Source organism: Ovis aries, chromosome 3 (assembly GCF_016772045.2).
Source record: "Ovis aries strain OAR_USU_Benz2616 breed Rambouillet chromosome 3, ARS-UI_Ramb_v3.0, whole genome shotgun sequence".
Lineage (NCBI taxonomy): Eukaryota > Metazoa > Chordata > Mammalia > Artiodactyla > Bovidae > Ovis > Ovis aries.
Genome location: NC_056056.1, coordinates 135,813,348 through 135,832,193, shown reverse-complemented (window position 1 = coordinate 135,832,193; position 18,846 = coordinate 135,813,348). Strand labels below are relative to the sequence as shown.

The window sequence follows — 18,846 nt, the reverse complement described above, 5'->3', positions numbered from 1 at the left end:
CATACTATGCCATGCTACTATGTATGGGCTGTAGGTATATGTCTTTCTTGGGGGCTGCACAGTTTGTTGCTGTGTCCCTGTTGGTGGGAGTTGCAAATTAGAGATTTAAGTGTTGAACAGCTGGAAGTAGTTACAGCCAGATTTGGAGTGTCTTTGGCAATACATCAGCTGCAAAAACTTAGTGGGTTTCTGGACTATTCTACCCAGTGAATTCCACGTGCCAATAAAGGAGGTAAAGACTATATCTAGACCTGTGCTGTCCAATGCAGTAGCCACTAGCCAGAATTAGTCACTGAACACTTGAAAAGTAGCTAGTTTTGAGATATGCTATTTCTTCTTACTTCTTGATATAACTACTAGAATATTAATATTATAATCTCTGGTCACATTGTATTTCTGTTGATCGGCAGTTAATCTGCCTTGAAGCCTGAGAATTTTGGCCTCGTATTAATTGTTCTTTCCAGTAAATAACACCTTCTCTTTTAGCCTAAACGTGTGTTCCTTGAAACAAAAAATATATATATATTTATTTATTGGGCTGTTTTGGGTCTTAGCTGCAGCATGTGGGATCCAGTTCTTTGACCAGGGATCGAACCTGGGCCCCCTGCATTGAGAGCAGGGGAGTCTTAGCCACTGGACCACCAGGAAAGTCCCTCTTGAAACAATCTGAAAGTGGTTCCCTGGAGAGGAAGAATTCCAAGAGGCCAAGGATAAGCTGGCTGTCTTTCTAGGACCTAACCTCGGAAGTCACATAGTGCCATCTGAATCATACTCTACTGGTCAAACCAGTCAGAAGTCCAGCCAGATTCAGGGAAGGGAACATGGCCCTCAGTTTTTATTTTTGGTTGCCCTGGGTCTTCACTGCTCTCCCTGTGCTGGCAGGGGCTAGTTTCTAGTCGCAGCGCGGGGCTTACGGTGGTGGCTTCTCTTGTGGAGCACGGGCTCTAGGCAGGTGGGCTCAGCAGTTGTGGCATGCGGGCTTAGTTGCATGAGTTGCCTCTCAGCATGTGGTATTTTCCCAGACCAGGGACTGAACCCCTGTCCCCTGCATTGGCAGGTGGATTTTTTTTTCTTTTTTGTATTCTTTAAAAAAAAGTTATGAAAGATTATAACTGTACAATATTGAGAAGTATACAACAAAATACAGTTACTGGAGAACAACTGCTCTGCAGTATTGTGTTGGCCTCTGCCACACATCAACACAAATCAGCCACACCTATACGTATGTCTCCTCCCTCCTGAACACCCCAGCCCATCTCCCTCCCCATCCCATCCCTCTAGGCAGTCACAGAGCTCTGGGTTGGGCTCCCTGTTTTACACAGCAAATTCTCACTTGCTATCTGTTTGACATACAGTAATGTATATGTTTCCATGCTATTCTCTCAATTTGTCTTACTCTTTCCTTCCTCCTCTGTGTCCCCAAGTCTGTTTCCGATGTCTGGCAGGTGGATTCTTAACCACTGGACCACCAGGGAAGCCCTGGACCTCACTTTTTTGATGGGAGGAATGTCAACAAATTTGCCACCTTAAAAAAAAAAAAGCTGCCACAGTCCTCATTGTAAACCAGAGGACAGATATACTTACATTCCTACAGATTTTTCTTACATTGTTGCAGTTAAAAGGAAATTTCAAACTCTACTATCCAATCAGGCATGATGTTACACTCCTTTTTCCAAGCTGAAATTCTTTTCTCAGCCTAAAAAAAAATTTTTTCCCCCTTCCAGCCCATAAACTACCACAGAATAGATGCTGAGGCCTTAACTCTCAAAGCACCAATTTTGGACTAGCACGGAAGGGGAAAAAAAATACTGGAATTCTCTCAAACTGTATGGGGAGATTTGGCATTTACATAAAAGACAATACTATTAAAGAATGGCAATTTAAAGCAACTGTCCCAGTGCTACTGCTAAGTCACGTCAGTCGTGTCCGTCTCTGTGCGACCCCATAGATGGCAGCCCATCAGGCTCCCCAGTCCCTGGGATTCTCCAGGCAAAAACACTGGAGTGGGCTGCCATTTCCTTCTCCAGTGCATGAAAGTGAAAAGTGAAAGTGAAGTCGCTCAGTCCTATCCGACTCTTCGGGACCGCATGGACTGCAGCCTACCAGGCTCCTCCGTCCATGGGATTTTCCAGACAAGACTACTGGAGTGGGTTGCCATTGCCTTCTCCCAACTGTCCCAGTATTTTCTGGTAAATACAGGTCTGGACTTCCCTGGTGGTACAGTGAACTCGAATTTGCCAGCCAATGCAGGGAGTATGGGTTCAAGCCCTGGTCTGGGAAGATTTTTACATTCCATGGGCAACTAAAGCCCATGGGCCACAACTACTGAGGCCCACCTGCTGCAACTACTGAAGCCCAAGTGCCTAGAGCCTGCGCTCCACAACATTGAGAAGCCACTTCAGTGAGAAGCCTGTGCAAGGCAATGAAGAGTAGCCCCATCTCACCGAGCTACAGAAAGCCAGCACACAGCAAGAAAGAGCAACGAAAAATTTAAAAATAAATACGTAAGTAGTAAAAAATACATACAGGTCTGGATCCTTAAGTTGAATTAAAATACTAATACTTTTGGAACACCTATTAATGATACATTAAGAATGATAAAAAGATAAGGAAGACAAAGTTCTCCTCTGGGAAGAGGTCAGAAGTCTAGGCAGGAGGACGCAGATTCTCCTCCTTCTGTCTTAAATGCTAGAACTGAAATAGAAACATAGCTTGCCAGGCTCTAGTGTCCATGGGATTCTCCAGGCAAGAATATTGGAGTGGGTTACCATGCCCTCCTCCAGGGGATCTTCTAGATCCAGGGATTGGAACCTGAGTGTCTTACATGTCTTGCTTTGGCAGGCGGGTTCTTTGCCAATTAGCGCCACCTGGGAAGCCCCTTAGAAACAAAAAGCTCCTGGTAAATGTGACCAGGAAGCCCCAGTGAAAAGAACTGCCTGAGTTCAAGTCATTATGAATGGGTGGTGTCAATTAGCCCGGGAAACGAATAAAGGGGCAAGATAAAAGCATACACTATTAGGTGCAGAGAACTGGACAAAGCAAGGCCTGGGGCCCCTGAGAACTCCTTCCTCGCGAGTTCGTAAAAGGTAAACGTCCGGGTCCACAGCAACACAGTGAGCCCATTTCTCTGGAGAGAAATCGTGGCAGCGGGCTTGGACTCGTAGTTTCAGGAATCTCCCAGTAGAGGGCGCCATCAGCCCGGGAGTCCGCAGCTTGACGCGCCTGCGGAGGCGGTGCGTCCTGGGTCCGGGGGCGGGGCCGCCGGGCTCACGTGACCCTTGCTCATGGCGGCGGCGGCAGTGGGTGCGCTGGCGGCGCTCGGCGGCCGGAGCCGGATCCTGTAGCCGGGGTGTGGGCCCGCGTCAGTCCGTCCCTCCTTCGGCCCCCTCGTTTGTCTTCCGGAGTGTGGCTGGTAGAGCCGGGATGGCGGAGCGAGGCCTGGAGCCCTCGCCGGCTGCGGTGGCGGCGTTGCCGCCCGAAGTGCGGGCGCAGCTGGCGGAGCTGGAGCTGGAGCTCTCGGAGGGTAGGAGCCGGGCGAGGGAGCGGGCGCCCGGGCGCCGCTGCGGATCGCGGCGAGGGGAGACCGGGTCCCCACCGCGCGCCCTGGTGGCCGTGCGGGCAGAGGGGAGGAGGGTGCCGGAAATCTGGCCTGGGCTTCACGTGAAGGGTCGCTCTCCTCCTCTCCTACCCCGGAAAGTGGCTTTCCGTGTGGTTGATGGTGTTCTCTGGGAGCGGGGGAGCCGGGGCTGGGGGGAGAGGTCTTCAGGCTCGGGCTGCTTCTGCGCTCCCTGTCCCCCCAAACCCCAGACAAAGCTGTGTCCTCCCGCTTCAGGCTCCTGCCCGGGCGCCGGGGCACGGTGGGGGCGGGGTGGGGGTGAGGCCGCCGGCGGGGTGGCTGACAGCTTGCTCCAGTCCTCCTGTACTCTCTTCCAGGGGAGGGCCCCACGCCTGTTTCAGCTCCCCTTCCCCCCTTCAGAAAGAGAGAGAGACACAGGGGAAATCCTCCAGCATTTCTTCTTCCTTGTTTAACAATGCGAGATGCCTCCCCAGTGACAGGAGTGAGATAGAAGCGGGGTGGGCCGTTGAGGGTCCTAAGGAGGCCAGAAGCAGTGGCATTAACCCAGAGAGAGACACACGGGGCGGCTTTTAGACCACGTTTGTCAAAAGGGTTGTTGTTGTTGTTGTTTTCTTCCCTCGGTGCCTGTATTCGGGCTGAATTTTCCGCATCTGATCACCTTTTGGAATCTTAGGAAAGGAGAGAGGTGGCTACTGGTTACATTGCAAATCCTGGCCGGCACGGTCTTTCTTTTGACAATGGATTGTTACAAGGACGCTTGGATTGGTTTTGAGAATTAAAAGAATGGAATAAATCGAGCTACTATTATTCGAGAAGTCCCTGGACAACAATGAGAGAAACGCTGCCCTGTGGTGGGCATGTGATCAGGCTTCTTGGGCAGTTGTGATCAGTTCTCCATAAAGTTCCTGTTTTTGTCACAGGCTGCCTCTGAGACAAAAGCAGCATTCTCTCCAAGCTTGATATCAGTACTGTGGTGGTGCCCCCAGAGTTGCATATTCTTCTTGAGTTCTTTGCCAAAAGCCCTCTCCACTAGCATTTTTCAAGTGGATTAAAAATTGCTGATTGGAAAAGAAGAATGTGACAAGTTTCCAGGAGAGTTTTGACTTTTTGTTTACTTATCAAGGCATTCTCTCTACATAGCCCCTCCCCCCATCCTTTACAGTAAAAAAAAAAAAAAAGATTTGAGTGTTATAAAGTCACTTGGGCATGGAGGGAAATAATTATTTTTAATAACCTTGTTAGGGTTTCCCAATGTATAGGAAGGTGCCCTTTTCATTTGCACTCAATTAGCAACGTATTATTTTTCGGTTAATCAGTTGGGAAGTTACTCTTTGGCCAGTCCCCGGTATCAGTTGTGGTGGATGAGTCTGTTTATGTGAAATGTTCAGGGCATTGCTATCTTGATTCTACCTCTCGAAATACCTCATTCCTCTAGACTAAAGCATTGTCATTCAATCCATGATGACTTTCATTCAAATTGGACTTTTAAAGCAAGTTAGAGTAACACATCAGCTATCTTTGATTAGCTAGAAGGAGAGAAGTTTGGCTGGATGTTTGCGTCAGAAAGATTAAAAATAGGAGTTAATTGCTTTTACATGGAGAGGGAAATCCTGGAAGCTCCTTATTCTTGGTGTATCTGCTTCCAGCTGATTATTCTTTACTTCTCTGGTTGTTTCTAGAGATGATTCCAAGGAACTGTTTCTAGGACTCATACTGGCTAGCTCACCTTTCCTTGAAGAAGGTGTGAAACTCCTACAGATTGTAAGGCTAAGGCTTCAGCATTTTTTCAGGACAAGTGCATGGTTTATTTCCTGTTGCAGGATTGTTTTGGTTTGGCATGTGGCTGAGATTTGAAATGGTTTCTTAAAGATTTATGCTACATTATCCGGTATTTCATCTCTTTTAACGATGGAAAACTGGAAAAAATACAGTTGAAAAACCTCAGGCCTGCAGTGTCAGCATCTTGACCATCTGTTTGTCTCTCTTGCTTAAAGTATGGAGAATGGTTGACTGGAGAAGTAGGTAGACATTTTTAGGAATTCAAGTGAAGTTGAGACCACCAGCAGCAATCCCCAAATCTATAGCACAGTGTTATTTGTGATGCCTGTTAGCATATTTTGAAGGGACCTTTGTTTGTTTTACATTTTCTCTACAGTTACTGCTCTGACAAAAGTGCTTTTTTCTTTGGGAAAAAAGATACTTTTAACTCTGTGTTTATTGTGTGTGGTTGGCTTTGTTGCTCTCATTCCTCGATTTTATTCATTTTTCTCGGTTCAGGCTGTAGTGGGTCCTAATTATAGCGGTTGCCTGAGCTGTATGCCTTTAAAGAATTTTCTTTGTGCTCACTTGTATTTTCAGCTGCGGGCTTGGGTCGCAGATGAGCCAGCTCTGCGCTGGAACGCAGGTTGTGCCTCCCTGGGCCGTTTGCCGCAGAGCGTGTTGCAGAGCCCAGAGCTGTGGCTGGTGCTCCTTTCAGGCGGGTCACTGTGGACTTGGTACTTCAAGCTGCCCGCATTTGCAGCAGAAAGAACAGGCCAGCACTGTCCGGAGAATCATTGAAAATTGAACTAACACCTAGTCACAAGCTTTTCTGTAGATTAATTGAATAGGTAGGAGGTTTCTATAAGTATTCTCGTAACTGAAATTTTTTCATGACCTACATGTACTGTTATATTTTTTATATATTTGGCAATGAGCTTTGTTTGAACTTAAATCATATGTTTTAGTCAAGTGTATGCACATAAAATAACACTAATGATGGGAATTTGTTTAAATTTGATAATACATTGTATTTGTTTTATGATTTGATATGTCATTCGAGCCTCACTTTTTTTTTTTTTAATTGAATATAACGGAAAACCAAGACTCAGAAAGGTTTAGTGTTTTGTCAGTGAATATTAGCTGCTCACTAATTAGTGCCAGTATCTTAAGCTGCCATATTATTATGGCATCTGTTACCATTGAATGACTTAAATATCTGTATAGTTATTGCATAAGCTATTAAATCTACTTTTTACTCTAAGCAAATGCCACAAAACAGTTGTATGTTGGGACTTCCCTGGTAGTCCAGTGGCTAAAACTCCAGGCTCCCAGTGCAGGGACCCGGGATCGATCCGAGAGCAGGGAACTAGATCCTATGTACTAAAGCTAAAACCTCATGCAGCCAAATAAATATTTTTAAAAAACCAAACTTTTATTAAAAACAAAGTTGTATGCCATAATTCTAAAGAGTCTTATTAGATTGTCTTTCTGAAATCTCTTTTAAAATCTATCATTCACTTACTTGATTGAGCAGACATTTATTTTCTGCTTACTGTGTGCTCAGGACATAGAGGTTAGCAGGGTACTGTATTCGCTTTCAAAGAGCTTTGAGTCTGAAAGGGAAATTACTTAAAAATGCCAACAAAATAGTTCATGAGACCAAAGGGTACATGAGAGTTTGTACAGAGGCTGCCTTCTAAGAAAAGAGGAAACTGTCTGCTTTATCGCTGTGAAAAAGAAACAGCAGAGAACCGTGAGTACAGACCTGGACGCTGGTAGCGGGGGCTGTGATTAGCTTGGTGCAGCTCAGTCCTAAGTGGAGGAAGGAAGGCTGTCTGCGGCATATCGAGGAGGGGGCGGGGGTGGGAGTCTTTCTGCCTGAGAACAGTCCCAGGGTGACAACTGGAAAGGTATTTAAGATAAAATAACACTCACAGGAAGGGATCCTCCCTTTTCTTGTTTGAACACTTCTCTGAGCACAAACACAACAAACCCAGACACATCCTCCCTTTCTCCTGTCTATTTCATGACATAACTCAGGGTCCTCAAAGCATGGTGCAGGTTGGCCTTGAGGGTGGAGGGTTAAGGCACGGCCGCTTGCTAGGAGTTGAAGTGCACCTCCTTTAGGAGGTGGGCAGAGGAGTTGAAGAGGAAAAGGGGAGAGATGCTGAGTTGAGATTGTGTTGCAGTCTCCAGACTCCAGTTTAGAATTAAGCCACCAGAGAACTGGTAAATCCTTCTTGCTTTACTTATCATGGAAAAGTGTGGCCAGTCCTCCTCAAATATGGAGCATAGTCACGAATTCATAAGAACACCTTTATCGGAAAGTGACATCTAAGCAGTTGTCTTTCCTGGTGTTAGAAGTACTAAGGAAAGCAGGTGTGTGGGTTTTTGGATAACCCAAACAGGGCATTAGCTAAGTGGTTTATTCTCTGGAACTTGCATATCTCTTTTTTTTTGGTGGGCTGTGCTTGGCTTATGTTGGAACACATCTTTAGGAATTGCTTGTCAGAGCCTGTGACACATAGCTCAGCAAACTCTTATGGTGGCAGTTTTTAATTATTTGAGGGCAGAGTTTCATTTTATAGGTCACTTAGTGTCAGTTGGTGGATGTTCTCTTGGAGTCCAAACTGGCTGTGAATGAAAAAAAAGTAGAGTGATTATATATAAATGGGTTTTATTTGTGACTGTCAAAAAGCTAGAATGGTGGTAAACTGGTTTCGAGGGCAGTTCCAGAAAGTAGTGACAGACAAAGTCATTGGAAGGATGATTCACTTTACTGTAAAGGATGGCGCTTGTTTAGACATTCCAGTTCTGTGTACTGACATTTTGAAAAATTTATCTCGTCATTTGCCAGTCCCATAACATTGAGGGGAATTTTTGAACAAGAGACATCTCTAATCCTTCCCTCTCAGCCCAGTGCTTGATGGCAGCTTTCTCTTCTGGCCTATGTGTGGATTAGCGCCTCAGGGTTGAAAGTTCAGATGATTCGCTAAAAAGGGCCTTCACGTGTGTTTGTGTTGTAATGATTACAGTCCTTCATGGTTCTCATGATTAATCAGGAATGCTCTCTGAAACACTTCCTCCTGCTCTGCACCTCGTCGGCACCATTTCTCACAGTTCCTTAAGAATTAATTGAAGTTCTACATTTTTCCTAAACCTGCCCCTGACCGCTGTGAGCTCTCTTGCTCCAAATCTTAGACCATTTACATTTTTGCCAGTCATAGGTTTTTTTAAAAAATTATTTAAGTTGTTTTTCATTTCACCTCAGTGTAAACTCCTGCAGAGGTCATTCTTTAAGTCCTTTAAACAACTGATGGCCAATTTCTTTCTTGTAGTAAGAGTGCAATAAATTTTTGCTCACCTCATTTAGATGTGAATTGAAACATAAAAGTCTCTGTCTTGGGGATTTGATCTTGGCACGAGGCAGGGTTGTATGATCACATGAGGAGTGTGGGCTTTGGCATCTGGTGGGCTGGCATCCAAGTCCTGGCTGTCACTCAGCTCTCTGACCTCGGACGGACTGCCTAACCTCCCTTGTGTTAGTTTCTTCCATTCTTAAAAAAAGGAACGGCAGCCTTAACCTTACTAGAGTTGTAAGGCGGTTTAAAAAGAGATCCTAGGAAAACAGCTGAGCGTGGTGCGTGCATGCAGTCAGGGCTCCGTAAGTGTAATCTTTATTGTCTCTGATAGTGAATAGATGCGTAGTGATTTGGCTGTTTTTAATATCTTCTGTTACTTAGCGGAATACAGTTATGTATGAAGCGATGAATGGGATCAATTTGTGTAATTCTTTTCCGCAAGTAAGGCTTGACTCCTCCGTCAGCTGCTCCTGTCGGCACCCTCTGCCCTCGTTCAACACGTGTTGGGTCACGGCAAGCAGTTGACTAGAGCAGAAAAGAGTAGCTGGTTTGTTTCACGCAGGCATCGGGCATGTGTGCACTTCCAGGCCTGTAGGTTCCGGCAAATGGTTCTGACATTTAAGCATGGTTTCTTAGACTCAAGCGTCTCCAAGCTATGAAAAAGCACATGTGGATACTCAGCCTTCACTTGTGTTCTTTGACTCTGCTTTTTCCTCCATTTGTCCTTAGTGAACAAATCCTTTCAATTCCTCCTTCAAAACTTTTCTGGCATCCACTTTTCCTTTGAGTTGCTTTATCTCCAGCCTTGCTCAGTACTTTGTCTTTAGATTTAAGAGTCAGCCCTAGATTGATCTTTTATCTTTTAAAAATACTACTTTGACCTAAAACCATTGGTAAATCCAAGGCCCTGTAACGCATTGTCTTTAAATTCTGAGATTTGTGAAAGCGGGGGTGGTCTTCTGTATCCTTTATGCCTAGAGTCTAACTGAGTGCTTTTATGCACATTTTTTGGTAACTATGTCATAGATGTTTAATTAAAAGTTTTTCATGTATTTGTGGATTTTTGGTTGTGGTTTTTTTTTTTTTTAAATATTTATTTATTTGGCTGCACTGGGTCTTAATTGTGGCACACAGGTTCTTTGGTTGTGGCATGCAAACTCTTAGTTGAGTTTGATCTAGTTCCCTGACCAGGGGACCAGGGCCCCCTACTTTGACAGCATGGAATTTTAGCCGCTGGACTGCCAGGGAAGTTCCTCATGTACTTGTGTTTATAGTGAATAGTTGCCTTCCCTTGTGGATGCTCTTCTGTGAACAAAATACCTTCTGAAAGCCCGTTTCTTTGGAATTCTATAGCATCACAGCTGACAGGATCTTTGGATGCATGGGTTGGCTTTAGTGGACCTGGGAATGCTGAAGTCGTGTGTAGTGTGCTGAGTGTGCTTCTGTGCCTTTTTGTGGAGGAGAGTGTCCAGCTTTCATCAGTTTCTTAAAGAGGACTCTGAAGCAAAGTTAAGAACCAAATCTATGGACTTCCCCAGAGGTCCAGTGGTTAAGAATCTGCCTGCTAACTCAGGGTACACGGGTTTGATCTCTCATCTAGGAAGCTAAGATCCCATGTGCTGTGGGGCAGCTAAGCCCGTGTGAGCAGAGCCTGTACCCCGCAGCAAGGGAAGCCACCGTGGGGAGACCCCTGCACCGCAACGAGAGCGTGGCCCCTGCTTGCCGCAGCTGGAGAAAGCCCGCACGTAGCGATGAAGACCCAGCACAGCCAATACATAAATAATAGTATTGGGGGGAAAAAGAAGGCAGCAAAGGAGAATGGTTGCTAACTTATCCCCTCCTTCCCACTGTGCTTTAAAAAACGAAATAGAACCAAATCTGTATGACCAGTTTTCATTATTACTAGTTGGTAAGGAGGGCCAGACTCCCTGAGCCTCTCTCTTCAACGCTCACACTTATCTCTTTCAGTTCCCATGTTATCCCCTTTCCGTGTTTTCTCAGAGGAAGAGCTGTCACCCTCATGATGTGCAGCTTACCTCTCTGACTGTGCTCTCAGTCCCGTCCCTTCTCTCCTGGGATCTTGGGATCTGGCTTTATTGATTGCTCTATTCATTTGCAGTCTTCTGCCTTTGTCTTTTCCTCTCATCTTTAGCCTCTCACTGAACACTTGACTCTTGGCTCCTTCCCTTCAGCCTATAAAAGTACTGGTTTCTCTTATCTTGAGAAAAGTCTCTTCCCACAGCCCTTTGTTGGATGGAACCTGTTTGCTCTTGAGTGCTAGTGTTCTCCCCCTCTCATAGATCCTTTATTTCTTACTTTTGCTAACTCTTCAGTCCATTGCTTTTTCCTCATCAAGCCTCTGAAACAACTGTTTCCAAGGCCACTAGTAACTTCTGATTTCAGACTGAAAAGGACCCACGGTATATAGCATCTTTCTGTGCAGCATTGGATACCATGCTCCACTATCTTTATGAAACTTCCTTCTTCCTTAGCTTTTACGGCATAATTTCCTTCCAGCCCCCTGACTGCTCCTCCTTCAGCTCTCCCTTGGGCTTCTTTTTCTCTCTTTCTCCCAGCGTGGGTGTTCCTACATCAGTCCTTAGCCTTCATCTCACTTCACATACACTTGCTGAGTGATTGCACCTATGCCCATGGCTTCAGCTATCTTGACTGGGAGATGGCTTTCTAGTCTGTATCTTTAGTCCTGACTCTCACTGATTCCCATTGACTCCCCCTAGACAGCTGTAACTTAGGAGATCCCGAACTGTACCCCTTGTTTCAGTCTGCTCCGCAGATACTTGGGGGTCATCCTTAACTTCTAGTGAGTCAGTAAATCCTGTTGATTCTGCTTCCTCCCCTCCATTCACATAGTTTCTGCCTTTGTTTAGGGTCTGCCATCTTTTACGGAGACTATCGCAGTAGTCTCCTAACTTGTCTGTCCACCTTCAGTCTCTTTTCCTCCAATTCATCCTTCTCTCTTCTGTGATGGAATGAAACACAGATCTGAAACACAGATCTCATTGTGTCCTTTTGCCTGAAAAGGTTCATTGGCTTTTTCTATCCACAGGATAAAATCCAGCATCTTTTGTGTATCAAGACCTTTGTAACCCTCCTTCCTGTGCCTCCCACAGTTTTGCCCTTGTCTCTAGCCATGCCGAACCACTTGTCCTTCCCTGGGTGCATGGTGCTGTTTCGCTTCCATGCCATCGTATTGTAGGGGGCTTCTCAGGTGGCTTAGTGGTAAAGAATCCACCTGCTGACACAGGAAACGCAGGAGATACGGGTTTGATCCCTGGGGCAGGGAGATCCCCTGGAGTAGGAAATGGCAACCTACTCCAGCTTTCTTGCCTGGAAAATTCCATGGACAGAGGAGACTGGAGGGCTGCAATCCGTGGGGTCACAAAGAGTCAGAGATGACTGAGTGACTGAGCGCGCACGCCATTGTATTGTACACACTGCCTTCCTCTGAGAAATGCCCACTCTGACATATTCTTCCCTTCCTTTCTGCCTGGTTGACTTCTCTACTCAATTTCCTGTAAGACGCCAGCCTTTCTTAAGCTCTCTTAAGTTAAGGTCTCTGTATAAGTAGCCATCAATTATTGAGTGCTTGTTATGTAACAGGGTTTATAAACTGTGTATGCCCTGCCCAGCCAGGTAAGTAGGTGCTGAATAAATCGCTCCTATTATCATGATGATGCGAGAACTGAGCTAGCAAGAAGCACCTGAAGCTTGAGAGGCGTGCAGGGTGTGCCCAAGCCGCCCGTTACACATGACCTGGTCTTTCCCTTTCTCCCTGCCAGCGGCAGAAACATCTGATGTGAATGGCAAAGGAGAGAGAACACAGTTGGGTTCAAGTCCTGCCTCCCCTGCTTACTGTGCGACCTTGGACGAGTCTTGGAAGTGTGCTTCCAATGCTGACAACTCCTAGATAGTGTGTTGTTTCCATTCTGTAGAGACTTGTTAAGGAGCGTGAAGTCTGGGAGTACGGCGTCCTGGGGTTGGAACCCAGGTCGGCTTGGCTCCAAAACCCATGGTATTTCCATACTGGCTCCATCTCCCTGAATCATATTGTTTCAAGTAATTTCAGCAGAATTCTCTTGCATCCTAACTCTTGGACCCCCTTTTCTTAGGATACATTTTCTGTCTTTGATGTTTGGGAGTAGGTCTCTCTGGAGAGAAAAGAATGGAAATGTTCCATCCTCTTCTAGGAGAAATAGATAGGAATAGGAGTGAGGTTATTTTTGACCTTGTTTTGCCAGAACCCTGGGGAGTTAGCACTCTAGAATGTGTTTGGAGAAGTTCCATCAGCCTAACTTCTGGCAAGGTGTGACTGCTTTATTTCTTAAAAGAACTAAAGATATTGGGTAAAATCCTTTTAAGGTTGTGTATCTGTAAAGTAAGAGATAATTTTATGTACTTGTATTTTGATGTGAAATTAATTTTTCTTCCTTGAATTGAGATGGGGATGATGAAAAGCTGAAAAGGGGAAATCCAGAAAGAAAATATTTCGAATGCTATACAGGTCAACCCTAAATGAAAGCCCACAGGACATCTTTGAAAGGTCCTGTGTCCTGGACTTGTTTTTTTCTGAGCTTCAGGTTGAGTATTGTGGTTCTGTTCTGCTTCAGAAAGAATTTTTAGTTTAGTTTTATTTTTTTCCTTAGGATATTTATGTTTAATTTAAAAATTAATGTTAAAACTAATGTAAGTATTTCTGTAGCGACACATTTAATTGATTTTTTGGGAGTTACTTTTTTTTGTGAAGGAATAGTGCTCTAATATCTTTTTTTTTTTAGAGGATTCTTGCTTTTAGGGATAAATTAAAGCGGCTGTAGGATTTTCTTTCTTTCTTCTTAAGGACGTTGAGTTATGTTGTCTCAGTTTATTCATAGGCTGGAACATTGTGGGTTTTAACTCAGGTCGGGCATGAATACATTATGGTGCTGGCCAGTCTTGTCACTTAATCTCCTCTTTAAAGATGAACCCAGCAGGAATCGTTAGGAGAAGCTTCTGATAGTTTTTTGTTTAGTAGATCTGTGATCTTTCTTTTTTTAAATTGAGGTATAATTGACATAAACATTATATTATTAATTTCTGGAGTATGACACAGTATGATTCGATATTTCTGTATGTTAGGAAATGATCACCTTAGTACATCTCAATAACATCTATCACCATACAGAGTTTTCTTTCTTGTCTTAAAACTGTAAAGAGTTGTCATTCTTACTTTACTGGACTTCCTTTCTGGTTTGGAAAAGCTTTCATTTTTAAACTGAACATGTAGCAAAAGCACTGGTGAGTTTTCCTCCTGTGGTTCTTTGCGTACTGTTTTCTTCAAGGAGACCAGGAGAAGTCCTAGAAGAAAACTTTCTGTTTAAAAAAAAAGCTTCCTCATTTGTTGGTTCTCTGAACTCTGAACTTCTAACGTTACTCATATATTATAGCTATTTTTCAGATGATCTTAAAGTTACTGTGTGAGCATTTGCATAGATACTGTCATCTCCCTTCGTAAGGTGCTTGAGGACAGCCCACGGCATCCTTTAGCATAAGTGTTTTTCAGCACCTGTTCCGCCAGTGAATGAATCTAGACTCTGTCATTAGCCTCCCTATCTATTCTTATTTCCTTATAGGTATCTGACAGACTCTTGTATTACAGTTAGACTTGTTTCCTCACCCTTTTCCTCAAACAGCTCATTCCCATCTCTGTACCTTTGCAGTGATTATTTTCTTTGTCAGGGCTGCCTTTTCTCCTACTGAAATTTACCTGTGGTTTCACACCTGATTGGATGGCCTTTTCATCATGAAACTAACTGACTACTTTAGTCCTTATTAATTTCTTCTGTTTCAGGCTATTTTTTTTTTTTTTTTTTTTTTTCGGAGAAGGCAATGGCACCCCACTCCAATACTCTTGCCTGGAAAATCCCATGGATGGAGGAGCCTGGTAGGCTGCAGTCCATGGGGTCGCTAAGAGTCTGACACGACTGAGCAACTTCACTTTCACTTTTCACTTTCATGCTTTGGAGAAGGAAATGGCAACCTACTCCAGCGTTCTTGCCTGGAGAATCCCGGGGACGGGGGAGCCTGGTGGGCTGCCGTCTCTGGGGTCGCACAGAGTCGGACACGACTGAGGCGACTCAGCAGCAGCAGCAGCGGTATTTGTTTTGCTGTGCTGGACCTTCATTGCTGCGCCAGCTTTTCTCTCGTTGCAGCTAGCAGGGGCTGCTCTCCAGTCGTGTGCGGCGCGTGGGGTCCTCATTTCGGTGGCTTCTCCAGTGCAGCCCGGGCCCTAAGGTGCACAGGCTTCAGTAGTTGTGGCACGTGGGCTCAGTATTTGTGGCTCCTGGGATCTAGAGCACAGGCTCAGTGGTTGTGGCTCATGGGCTTAGTTGCTCTGAGGCGTGTGGTATCCTCCTGTATCAGGGATTGAACCCAGTCTCTTGCATTGGCAGGCAGATTCTTTACCACTGAGCCACCAGGGAAGCCCCTTCAGTTAGACTTTAGTTTCTGTGAGTGTAATGACAAGGTTTTCTACCTTTTGGAACTTGTAAGGTGCTGAACATATCATTATATCAATAAGGATGTAATGAGCACATTTATTTACAAGATCTAGTGAGAGGTGCCTAAAAGACAGGTTCCCTGCTTTCAAGGAGCGTTCAATCTAGTAGCTTCTCTTGGAAGTATTAATTTAAAGTAATTGTCTTTTGAGTGAGCACTTATAAACTTTTTTTTTTTTTTTTTACACTTGAGTGGTAAGATAGCCTTTAAACAACTCCATTTGAAATCATTTTGGGAAAGTGGTAGCTTGAACACATCACTCCTGCCCTCTTTTTAAAACTCAGTTCAAGTGACATAACAATTTCAAAGCTTAGAACAGAAATACCAAGAATTGGAATGGAAACTCAAGAAAGTAGGAGGACTTGAAGGATAGATCCAGGAAGCCAAATATGCAGATAATAAGAATTTTAGGGGAAATAACTAGTAGAAGAAAAATTCCCTGAGACAAAAAAGATTGCAGATTGAAAACGATCACAGATTGAATGAGTTCACTGTCTTCCAGGCAAGATGGACGAGAAAAGGCACAAGTCTAGGCTTATTCTGATAACATTCCTGAATTCAGTGATGAAGAAAAAAAAAATCTACAAACTCAAAAGAGGATAAAGATACAAAAAAAAGTTAAAACTACGGTGAAATCGGCTGTTCTCATTTGCAACACTATAGTGATGGTGTAAGAAGCAAACTAGTTAGAGAAAAGGTCTACACTACCAAAATCTTACATGCGGTCTAGATACTGTTCACCTTTCAGGAAAAGAAAGCTCTGTGGGGGTGTGCAAGAATTGGCATTATATCACCCATAGACTTGAATCTGAGCAATATACTCTAATCAAACAATTATTTCCTTTCCTTGAAACAATGATGGACAACAGACTTTGAAATATGTATATATCCCATGTGCTATACCAGTGTGCTATTGTTACTGTAAGTAATATACTGCATATATGTTTATATATATAATTACATATATTGAGAGTAACAAGAATTGTGTTATATAAATGGTAAGTAAGGATCTTTGAAATTAAAGAGACATATCAAAAGAGAAAACCTTGTTATCTGAATGAAATATTCTAAGTGATTCCGGCAAAACTCAGACATCAAGGGACAGGGTCGTATGGGGGTGAGAGGGAACTACAAGCATTCTTTGGTATCTTTAGAATGTTGGCAGGGGAAGCATGGCAATGAACTCCCTTAATGAGAAGAACACTTCTTTTATAATGGTGTTAAAAATTATAAAATACTTAATGGAAAGTATCACAAAAAAGGTACAGGGTCTGTATGAAGAAAATTGTTAAGTGGAAATGCATACCGTGTTCCTGAATGGGAAGACTATATGTAAATTTAATGGAAATTAATTACAACTCCAGTGGGGAGTTCTTCTGAAGGTAGGCAGTCAGGTAGAACTGTCTGTCTTCATATGGAAGAATAAATGTTTTACAATAGCCAAGAAAATTTAGACAGAATAGTGAGGTGGTCCTTGCTTTACCAGGTATTGAAACAAATTCTAAAATTATTAGTGTCATACTCGAAGCAGTATTGTATTAACATTTGAATAAGGGATGAGCAAACAGAATAAAGTGTCCCAATCCTTGAATATGTAAGAGAAATAATTATGAAAATATGAAAGTTTAGTTGAAAAGATCTTTCTTTAAATTACAAATAATGCTTTTTATTATATAACATCATACAATACTCACATTACAGAAGATAGAACCTGACAAATTCGTGTTGTTGTCTAGACGCTAAGTCACGTTTGACTCTTTTGCAATTCCATGGACTAGAGCCTGCCAGGCTCTCTGTCCATGGGATTTCCCAGGCAAGCATACTAGAGCTGGTTGCCATTTCTTCCTCCACAGTCTCTTAAAATCAGTTAACCAGGGCTCCATGGGATATCAGAAGTACTAGTCCTGTATTTATCTTCGATACTCTCTTTATCCTGCCAAAAGGAGCACATTGGGAACAGAAGGAAAAGTCTGTTGCTCATGCAGTGTCTTTCCAGTGCCTCTCCAGACAAAGCTTAACATCGTGGCATCTGGCATAGGAAGAATATTTAAAGGGTTTGTCTTAATTTTCACAGAGTAGGTAGGCAGTGAAGGAGTGATTTGGGTCTGAGAGGCACTCAGTTGGTGACTGACACATTCTCGATTCCTCTCTTTTCTTCAACATAACAGTCCGTGTCTAGGCCATCAGTGAGTGTTTTGGGTGCTGCCCTTGCGTCTGCTCCCCTCTGTCTGTGGTCACTGATGGTCGTTGCCTCGCCCCTTCACATCTCTAGCTTCCATAGCGCCTCACCTAGCGTCCCCTGCTTTCTTTAATCTAGTTTCCACATGGCAGCTACAGTCTGCTCTGTAAACTAAAATTAGATGCTCTTGCTTCCCTGCCTTACAACCCTTCAACAGATTCTGTCTTTTAAATGAAATTCCAGCATCTGTTTCATGATCTACTCATTCACACTCGGTTCCCCCATCCACGGTGCTTCAGCCACGCTGGCTGACTCTTCTTTCTCTCCTTCCACTTTTCTTCTCTCTCTCATTTCTTGTTTCCCTATCTCTGTCTCCTTTCCTCCCTCCCTCCCATTCTCTCTTTCCTTTTTATCGATTTAGCTACTGTTATCGAGTGCCCACTTTGTGCCACAGGTATAGGCATCCCAGCAGTGGTTAAAATAACAAAAGTCCCTGCCCTGGGACTTCCCTGGTGTTCCAGTGGCTAAGACTCTGTGCTCCCAAGGCAGGGGTCTGGGTTCCATCCCTGATCAGGGAGCTAGATCCTGAATGCCTCGACTAAATATCCCCACATGCCCCAGCTTAGACCCGGTGCAGCTAAATAAATAAATATGAAAAAAAAAAAAAATCCCTGCCCTAAGGAGCTTGCATTCTGTAGGAATAGACAGAAATTAATAAGTAGATGAAATTAATAAGTACTGTATATTGCCTGTCAGATGGTGAACATTTCAGTGGAGAGAAATCGCGAAGAGGAATAGAGAATACTGGGGCCGGTCAGTGGTTAGTTTAAAATAGAGTCAGGGATGACTTTATTCGAAAATGACACTGGAACCTGAGGGTGGTGAGACTCTCTCTTTTCTTTGAATTCCTCTTGCCTGTTCCTGCCCCCAGGCCTCATTCCTTGCTTTTCTTCTGCCGGGAATGCTCTGCCCTGAAGAGCTGTGCTTGGCTGACAGCTTTGCCTCCTTTCTGTCTCAACTCAAAAGTGACCTTCTCAGAGATGTGTTCCCTGACCCCCGAGTTTAAATGAGCAACTCCTCCCATCTTGCTCCATCTCTCTCTCTTTTTTTTTTTTTTTCTGTTTAAAATTTTCAACTTAATGCCGCCATTTAAAATGATCTTGCTTGTGTATTTATTCATTATCTGGTTCTCCTCCAGTAAAATGGGAGTTCCCTGAGAGCAGAGACTGTGCAGTCTTGCTGCCTGTTGGATGCCCAGGGCCTAGAATAGAAGACACTCAGTCAACACTTGTTTGCGAACAGATGGGCTTTGCAGAGAGAAGATTCCAACAGGATTCCTTAGATGGTGACAGCTTTACTGAGTAAAGAAGTGTGAGCTCTGTCCCAAGACCTCTTCTAGGAAGGGACAGGGA

General features: G+C 44.0%; 1 protein-coding gene and 1 pseudogene across 5 annotated transcripts in view; both read left to right on the top strand.

The window, feature by feature from the left end:
- Positions 1-3,269: 3,269 nt before the first annotated feature.
- The window catches only part of DIP2B (disco interacting protein 2 homolog B), a 230,844-nt gene continuing 215,267 nt past the window's right edge, over positions 3,270-18,846 (top strand). For all 5 annotated transcript variants that reach the window (XM_060412600.1, XM_060412599.1, XM_027967334.3 and 2 more), the window contains exon 1: positions 3,270-3,523. In XM_060412600.1, coding sequence (XP_060268583.1) covers positions 3,424-3,523 — 100 coding nt within the window. In that variant the 5' untranslated portion in view covers positions 3,270-3,423. The remainder of the gene's footprint in view (positions 3,524-18,846) is intronic.
- Positions 3,270-18,846, top strand: part of LOC132659434 (small ribosomal subunit protein uS5-like) — a 72,290-nt pseudogene continuing 56,713 nt past the window's right edge.